Source organism: Triturus cristatus, chromosome 3_1, assembly GCF_964204655.1.
Source record: "Triturus cristatus chromosome 3_1, aTriCri1.1, whole genome shotgun sequence".
NCBI lineage: Eukaryota > Metazoa > Chordata > Amphibia > Caudata > Salamandridae > Triturus > Triturus cristatus.
Window position 1 is genome coordinate 245,566,243 of NC_140583.1, and position 8,972 is coordinate 245,575,214.

Here is an 8,972-nt window from a genome sequence, read left to right on the forward strand (position 1 = left end):
GCCTGGTGCCCTTCCCCTTCACCTTGGGCTAATTCCGGGCCGCCCCGTTCGAGGAAGAATCAGATTCCCTCCCAGGCGGCGTGTGGGGGTGCATCCACACCATCTCATTGGTCCACTGGAACACCTCCTCCGGAGAGTCAAAGTAGTGAGTACGGGATCAATCTACTACTTGCAACCTGGCTGGGTAAAGCAAAGCATAGGGAAGTTTGAGCTCTCGGAGACGGGCCTTAGCCTCCAGGAAAGACTGCCTCCGCTGCTGAACCAATTTTGTGTAGTCGGGAAAGATCAGAATGCGGGAATTGTCAAATAGTAGCGGTTCCTTGGCCCTAGCCTGCTTCAGGATAGCGTCCCGATCATGATAATTGAGTAGCTTTGCAATGATGGGCCTCGGGCGTGCTCCCGGCGGAGGCTTCTGCATTAAGGCCCTGTGAGCGCGCTCCACTACAAAACATTTGGACAAGGACTCCGGGGAAGCCAGCTCTCCAACCACTGAGTGAGGAACCGCTCCATGTCTCCATTCTCGCATCCCTCCGGAAATCCAACGAAGTGTAGATTGTTGCGCCCTGCCCTCCCCTTGGCGTCTTCCGCTCTCGATGCCAGGCCACGTTGGGTGGCCTCCAAAGAAGTCACCTGCTGCTGTAGGGTGGCGAGTACATCTTGCACTCCCGAGATTCTTGTTTCAGTCTCAGTGATGCGTGCCATCGCATTCCGTAAGTCCTGCCGCAGCAGCATGATGTCGGAACCAACTGCCCCAATCTTGGCATCAAGGACGTCCCTGGACTGTGTGATAGCGGCCATGAGCGCGGCATTGTCGGGCACTTCACCTTACTTTTCCCCCTGATGCCACCGCAGAGGGCCTCGGGCCCGTGAACTTGTTGATCGTGCTCTGCTTGGCCGATCCTCCCCCTGACTTATCTCTCATCATGGTGGGCAGCGTACCATCCCCTGCCCTGGACTACGACCTGTTCGTTGTCAACGCAGCGCCGTCAGGAGAAGGGAGTCCGCCCAGGTAGATCAGAAGGTGCAAAAGTATAGGACCACGGCTCGAGCAGCCCGATCTGACCGCCGAGCACAACACTGTTGGTGCAGAGTACAGGAGAGGGTCAAGGAATCCAGAGCCGCCACAAGCGCCCCATGGAGCACGACGATGCAGACCTTCTGCCAAAAGTCCCAAGAGACGCCCGCACGGCCCGACCGACCGCCGAAGCAGGCGCTCTTTGCAGCGGGAGCGAGGGAACACTGTGCCGCTCCCTCACCGTGCAGCAGGATATGTGCCCAACCTTTAGGACACTCATCTGCTCCCCACAGTACCTCCAGGCAGCACCCCCACCCCCGTGGGTCGATAGGGCCGCCGAACCCCCGGATGCGGCTCGTACAAGGAGGGAAGGGAGCCGGAGGGGCACCGGTGAATGAAAGGCCCCGATTTCCAAGGGCCCCAGAGGTTGCTCGCGTGGCTCGACCAGACGCCGATGCGAGGACGGCGCTGGGCGGGAGAGGAGGCACACTTGACATCCACAGCCGGCCTGTGACTCTAATGGCTGCTGATGTAAGTTCCACTCAGTAAGAAGGAGGAAGCATGATGACGGCCACACACCGGGCGGCAGGATGTGAATGCGGGCGCACCCTTTATCTTGCCCAGACCTCGGGACCTCCAGACGACTCCCCTGTGGCCAGACAAGCCGCTGAAACCCCAGGTTCATTCCGTGCAGGGGGGAAAGAGAAGCAGAGGCACCCAGAGAGCACGATGGGTGCCGGCCAGTGGATGGCCTCGATCTCCGAGGCCCCGGAGGTTGTTGGTGCGGCTCGCCAAGCCGTCAAATTAGGGGTGCCGCTGGGTGTAGGGGGAAGGCAGGCACCAACTGTAGTCCAGGAGGAACGGCTGACACTGGCATGGCCCGAAACCCAGCCAAGTACCGGCAGCTCACAAGTCCCGCCGCGCTCACCCTCAGTGCCTCTCACTCGCTGTCCGACACGACTGCCGACCGAGGGGGCATACCTTATAAACACCAGCAGGGTGGGGGGGTTGGCCAACCCCTAGCAGGAGGCACCCAGTTTGGGGGCACCCTCCAAGAATCCACCTGCCTCCCTCACTCAGCGCGGCAGCCCAGCAGCCGCGGTGCCTGCCCTCACCGGGGGAACCAGACAACGACTTACTAGAGATCCCGGCTCTCACACCACCTACAGGCTCAGCCCTTGGCCATCGCCGCACTGCCTCTCCAAGTCACGTCGCGGGTCGGGACTCGGCTCAGATGTGCAGCGTCGGTACTTGGTGGTCCCGGGGCAGCCTTGGGGAATGGTAGCGGACCGAAGAAGCAGGATATATGGAGGATAAAAGTCGAGGCTGGACGGAGCTCACTCAGCACACGTCCGCCATGATGGTTCGCTAAGCCACGTCCCCACCTCTATTAATCTTTAAAACAAAAAGTCCCCCAGAAATTTGGCAAAAACTGATACATGTTAGATATTCCTTCAGTGGCCTACCGACCACCCTACTAAAAGGAGCATTGGTACACATTTGTGACACACCCATAGACACACACACATTTTTTTTTACTGAAATCACACAATTAAAACTGAATTATGGTTCTGGCTGAACTATGTAAAGCCACTGATATTCACCATTTACGGTCATCAGTGCATGCAACACACTTCATAACTCACTCTTCACGGCGCACTGCCTACTATGGTATTTTCTTGATAGCTCTTTTTTCATTTATGTGCCGTAGACAAATTGGTGATTTTAGCCTGGTGGGCGTCACAAGTTATGGTGTGTTGTTGATAACCATAACTGTTAGACTCCATTGGCTTTACGCAGTTGAGACAGAACCATACTTCATTTTTAACTGTGTTTTTTCCAGTGAACGAATAGTTTTTTTTAATGAATGCGCTTAATTTCCAATTCCCACTGCACATGGACCATGCCCCGCAGCCAACAATCTGTGAGTGGGCAAGCCCCACTGTGCACGGCCTGTGCACTGTTGTCAGACTCTCATTATTATAGTGTCTGCTTTTGCCTGTTTTTTTCACACAGGGTGAAACTCTCCAGTCATTCACAAAATGGTGGCCGAATCCAGCATGAAAATAGCTGCTTACATGAATACATATATGCATAGGTTACAGAGACGTTATAGTTAGGCTTACATTTCACTCGTACAAAACCAGAGAAATTCAGCAGTTATAGTTAGCTGAGCTAACTATAACTCATGCACCTGCAATGCACTGCTTATAACCTCACATATTACATCACTCATGACATGGTCAGTGGCATTACTAGGAATGTATTTGTACTTCAACGCATTTTCATCTTCGTAGTAAAGATTTGATTACAGGCTTAGACCACACTTTTGTCGTCAATATCTATAATTTGTGTCTCTGATTTAGATTCACAACCAAGCTATATATGAGTGAGGTTTAAGGTTCACTTTTCCATAAGACAACTCACAGACAGGCTTGCTAGGAGCTGATTCTCTGGGTATGGAATCAGGGCCAGTGGCGGCACGACCTATCTAGTAGGGCGGCCGCTGGGGGAGTGCAGGGGGTTGGGCGGGGGGGAAATAATATAAAAGTAAAAAAAGACTTACCTGCTGCTCCGCTTCTGCTGACGGCCGCCTCGCTGCTCCTCTTGTCGGGCCGGAAGGGGATGGGCCCTAAAGACACAGGCTCCACACCCAATCCAGACGCTGCTCTCAGAGCATGAGAGCAGCATCAGCATTGGTCTGAGCAGCCTCGTTTGCCGTTCAGACAGTGATTTGGAGCCTGTGGGTTTTCTCCAACCCAGCTGTGTAACACAGCTGGGTAGGAGAAACATAAATGCGCATGTGTGTTTGGCTGGCCTAGGACGGCCGGCCAAACATACATGCGCACTTAAAAGTGCACACTACTCTTCCTCCCTGACATGCCCGGCCCGCCCCACCCTATACTTATTGCGGGGCTCAGACAGACAGCATAAATAAAATGATAATAACATTGTGTTATTATCATCTTATTTATCATCTGCTGGTGTGGGCTGTAGGGCAACGCTCTTCCACCATTACGCAGGAGCCGTCCCTGATCAGGGAATCATACGAAGATGTGTTCTCAGGCCTTTTCTATGTTTCTAAGTCCTCTTTTTGCAAACCTTTCCAGATCACTATGTTATCATTCACCTGCACCAGGATGGGCGGGTACGAGAAACGAAAGAGACAAAGTCCGCAGCAGGCTGCAGTCCGGTGTGGAATGCGCCATTCCTCTTTGACGTACCATTGGGGAACATCCAGGAGCAGCACCTCTGCTTAGAATTCACAGTGATGCAGGTGAGTGTGAGATGTGATAGGTAGTCTTTGCCTGCCAGAAAGGACAGATCTTTGCAACTTATTGCCATTCTAATAGGTTTATCATCCTTGGTCGACTACCACTCCCTTCACACACACAATTCTTAATCTACACCTAGGTCGAACTCTGATTGCAATCCAAGAAATTGTCTTGAAGCAAACGGACTACTATTTAAGATATTGATCTGAATCGCAGAGTCTTCTCTCTATTTAATTTTCTTCCATTTTTCAAATCTAAGAAAATACAATAGTCAGTTGAATATATACTAATACCAATCCGTGCAAAGTGAGCAGAGAGAGACTCAGAAAAGCCTTCAAATGTACCAAGCCTTGGCAAAGTCAATTATCCTTGCATTGTATTTGAAATTCTAATGAATGAAAAGTCATTTCTGTCTGGGCAGGTGGTAAAAAGAGCTTAGTGTACTGCTTTTCTACCCACCGAGCTCTATCCACTCCTCATTGCCTGCAGAGCACTGCAAGAGATGCCACCACCCTTTACATGATAGATGCTTTGCCATGACTGCCAGGGGTCTGCATGTCATGGAGGTCATCTTCAGCTAGTCCCATCCTTTTACCTTAGGAGGTGGGGAGGTGGGTTGGGCCAGAGGAGGGAGGTGGGGAGGGTTTGGGGGACAAAAAAATAGTAAAAAGAAAATAAACTTACCTTGCCGCCTCCGTCTCCCACAAACTGCCTCGTCTTTCTTCTAGTTCCGGACACCGGCTCCCAGCCTGCCCCGCTGCCAATCCTGAAGCTGCTCTCACATGAAAGCAGCTTCAGGATTGGCCTGAGTGCCGGCAACTTGCGCTACTAAGCAGACTGGGAGCCTGTGCCTGCTCTCTCCAGCCACAGCAACGCAACTGAGACTGGAGAGAGCTTCACTGCGCATGAGGGGTTTGGCTGGCCTGAGACCACCGGCCTCAACCGCAGTGAAGGGAGTGCCCACCACTCCCCCACCAGCAGTGTCATCCCCTGGACCCGCCCCAAGTCTCGTCAGAGTTCCCAGGGGGGGTCCAAGGGATTAAAATAAAACGATAACAAAACATGTTTAAAACCTGTTTTATTATCGTTTTATTTTCTGCTTGTGGCGGGGGAGCACTCCTCCGCCCTAATGGAGCGGCTGCCCCTAACGGAAAGCAATGTTGACTATGAAGCCAGTGGCAGCTGAAATGATTTTCAGCACTGGAGGCCAATTAGTAGCCATGCTTGACCTACCTGCAATATCTTGCATATAGTTTCCTCAAACCAAGTATCTTCTCTGTTTTATTCCCAGGGCCGAATCTACAAGCGCAGCACAGTATTGGGTCGTGTACAGATTGGAGTGGGTGCACCTGATGCAGGACTCACTCACTGGAAAGAAATGTGCAGTCGAGGTCACGTGGAGTCAGCCCGTTGGCATGCGCTCCAGCCGGATACATTTTAGACGAGGCCAAGAGCCAACATCTTGTTTGTTTCTGGAATCCCAGCCCAACGGAGCCAGATGGCATCAAACCTAGCTTTTACGTCTTACAAGACTATGGTAGGTCGTGGCTTGCTCAACCACTGAGCCTTAGCTATGGATGTTCTTGGTACCTGAGATGGATGGGTTAAAGGGTCTATGGTCGAATATGTACAGACTCTGACTCTTGGTCCCAGAGAGACATGTGGTGTGTTTCCTGTGATGATGCATTAACTGAAACTTCATGTGCCCTGGTACAGGTCCTGCATATTCCGAGCTGGTAGCAACCTACAATGATGAACTTGGAGGTATTATTGTTATATTACTGGCCATCCATGTCTTTGGATTAACCCATTCCAGAATTATTCAGAGCAAGGGCATGAGCAGTGAGGGCTTAGGCCTTAGGGACGGCTGTAAGATAACAGAATATCTTGGGTAAAAAACAAACCTGTGGACAATTTATGTGTGAGTGTATATATAGTTAGGACCTAGTTACCATAGAAAATAGATTTTTTGGTTTGCTAACAACTTTGGCACCGTTTGACAAATCTTCACAAAACTTTCTAAAATAACAGGTCATCCACCTCAGCTCCTTCCTGGAAAGCTTCTGTGTGATCCACCAAGCGTGTACTGAGAAAAGTGGGCTCCCAAAAGGCATTTCCCTATGCTATTTCCAGAGGGAGTTTAGAATAGCACTACTGCCAAAGTGGCTGTGCGTGCTGTATAACACCAAATGTGGTAGAAAAGTAGAGTTTTACCCAGAAAGTGTGCTTTTTGAGATTTGGTGTAAATCTGTTCAGTTGTTTCCAAGACATTAAGGTTCAAAATGCATAGATATCAGGATGGTTCGGTAGGTCGGAGTCCTATGGCCACGCAACTTCAAATAATAGAGCAATCTGATTGGCTGAGGGGGCATTTTTTCCTGTCGGCCATCTTGCTTCAAGGAGTCCGATGGGATCTCGTGCGCTGCTTGATTGCCTGGCCATAACATGAAAATAAATGCTGCAGTCGCCACTGCAAGGCACAGGGTCGCAATCCCCATGTCCTGAAATTTAAAAAGAAAAATAAGGTATGAGGGGCCGTATAACCATTTTTAAACAAGCATTGGCATAGCCAATAGGTCTCGCCTTTGGGACCTTATAAGTGTTTAGCCATGCAACAGTTGCATAACTAAATACTTATAAGGTCCCAAAAGCGAGACCTATTGGCTATGCCATGCGCACGTGTGGAAGCGAAAGTGAAAGTAATCGCGGTAAAGCGCGGCGCTCGCGCACATGCACTGTAGCTCTAGGCTGGCCTGGTAGCACTTTTTGGAGCCCTCTCAATAAGTCTCGCCAGACCAGCGCATGCGCTGGGTCAGGCGAGACCTAAAAAGGGGGGACGGGAGTGTCTATGGTGGGTTGATTGCATTGTGAAATACACCAGGTATCATTTACTGAGCTAAAGCGAACTATAATGTACGTCTCTGCCATGCACTCACATATTACATCACTCATGACATATTAAATGACATAATTGATGAAATCATTCATGACATCTCAAATGAAGTCCATTCGCATAGTTGCACTAAAAAACATGTTATTGGGCTGAATTTATATTTACTTCCATGGCATAAAGTATTAAATCACATATATGCCAATATATTTCAGAGTCAGATTTACTGACTCTGTTCTTTCTTATTTTCAAATGAAAAAACAGTTTTTACATAGCTTATAACTTTGAATATGTTTGCCATATCTGCACGGTATCATCCTAAAACTGTGTCCACTTCAGATTGATCTAGGAAATTTTAGACAGCTTGGTCAAGGGATGAAAAGTTCCCAGTATTTAAGCCATTTGTGATGTCACCTGTGATCCTTCTTTTCAGTGAATATGTGTATGTGTGATTTTGTAATAAAGATATATGTATATGTATATATATATATATATGTATATATATATATATATATATATACTAGACTAGTGCTAATTTGATTTCACTTGATATATATATGTATATATGTGTGTGTATATATATATATATATATATATATATATATATATATATATATATATATATATATATATATATATTCACAGAAAAAACCATAGGTTTCAGGCACGTTATAGTTAGGAATTAGCATTTAAAAAACCTCAGTAATTCACTGAAAAAACCATAGGTTTCAGGGGTGTTATAGTTAGCTGGACTTTTCACTTGTACAAAACCATTGAAATTCCCCCGTTATAGTTAGTTCAGCTAACTATAACTCGCGCGCCCGCAATGCACTGCTGATGACGTCACACATTACATCACTCATGACATGGTCAGTGACATCACTCATGACATCACTGATGACATCTCAAATGACATCACTGATTACATCACTGATTACATCATCCAGTGAATGTCTGTTTTTCTGAAAATTAAATATGTTTTATATATGTATATCTCAAGGTCGATGGAAGAATAAATGGGTATATAAGTGTCTAAATGGATGATTTGTTTTTGAAAAATTGATTGTGTAACTGACTGATTAAGTGTATCATAGTGAATACATGGCTTAGTGAGTAATGTTTAAATATGTAAATATCTGTATCAGTCTCTCACTTTGTGTATAAGTGGCTGCATGGGTTGGTGAGTAGCTACATGGGTGTCTATATAGGTTATTAGTTGGTTTTTTGAGTATCAGTCTGAGTGTCTGCATGGTTCGGTGGGGGGTATTAAGTAGTGCATAGGTGCATGAATGAGTGACTCACTGTTTGTATGTGTTGAAGACAACATGTGTGCAGGACTGTATGGGTGGATGAGTGTGTGTATGGGTGTGTTAGTGAGTGAATGACTGTCTCAATAGTGTCTTTATGAGTAACTACATATGTTTTAAACTAGTATATGTGACTATTGGTGTATATAAGTGAGTATATGTGAGAGTGAGAGATTGAAAGAGTTCCTATATGAATAAGTATGTGTTTCTATAAGTGATTGTTTAAAAGACTAAGTATGTGTAAGTTTCAGTAGAAGTAAGTGTGGTGGTGTGTGTATAACTGTATATGCAAGTAAATGTATGTTTGATTCTTTATTAGCATGAGTGACTATGTGTGTGAGCAACTCTATGGATGAGTGGCATTGTGTAACAGGATGTATAGGTGTATGAGTGCATATGATGAGTGAGTACATGTATGAGTGACTGTATAGGACTGTTGGTGAATGAGTGGATGTGTATGTGGATCTTAGAATTATTGAAGAGGT

At 47.4% G+C, this 8,972-nt stretch overlaps 1 protein-coding gene across 1 annotated transcript in view; it reads left to right on the top strand.

The window, feature by feature from the left end:
- LOC146860020 (synaptotagmin-5-like) overlaps positions 1-7,430 on the top strand; it is a 173,377-nt gene extending 165,947 nt beyond the window's left edge. The window contains exons 4-5 of the mRNA XM_085643784.1: positions 4,126-4,292; positions 5,582-7,430. Coding sequence (XP_085499910.1) covers positions 4,126-4,292; positions 5,582-5,731 — 317 coding nt within the window. The 3' untranslated portion in view covers positions 5,732-7,430. The remainder of the gene's footprint in view (positions 1-4,125; positions 4,293-5,581) is intronic.
- Positions 7,431-8,972: the final 1,542 nt, after the last annotated feature.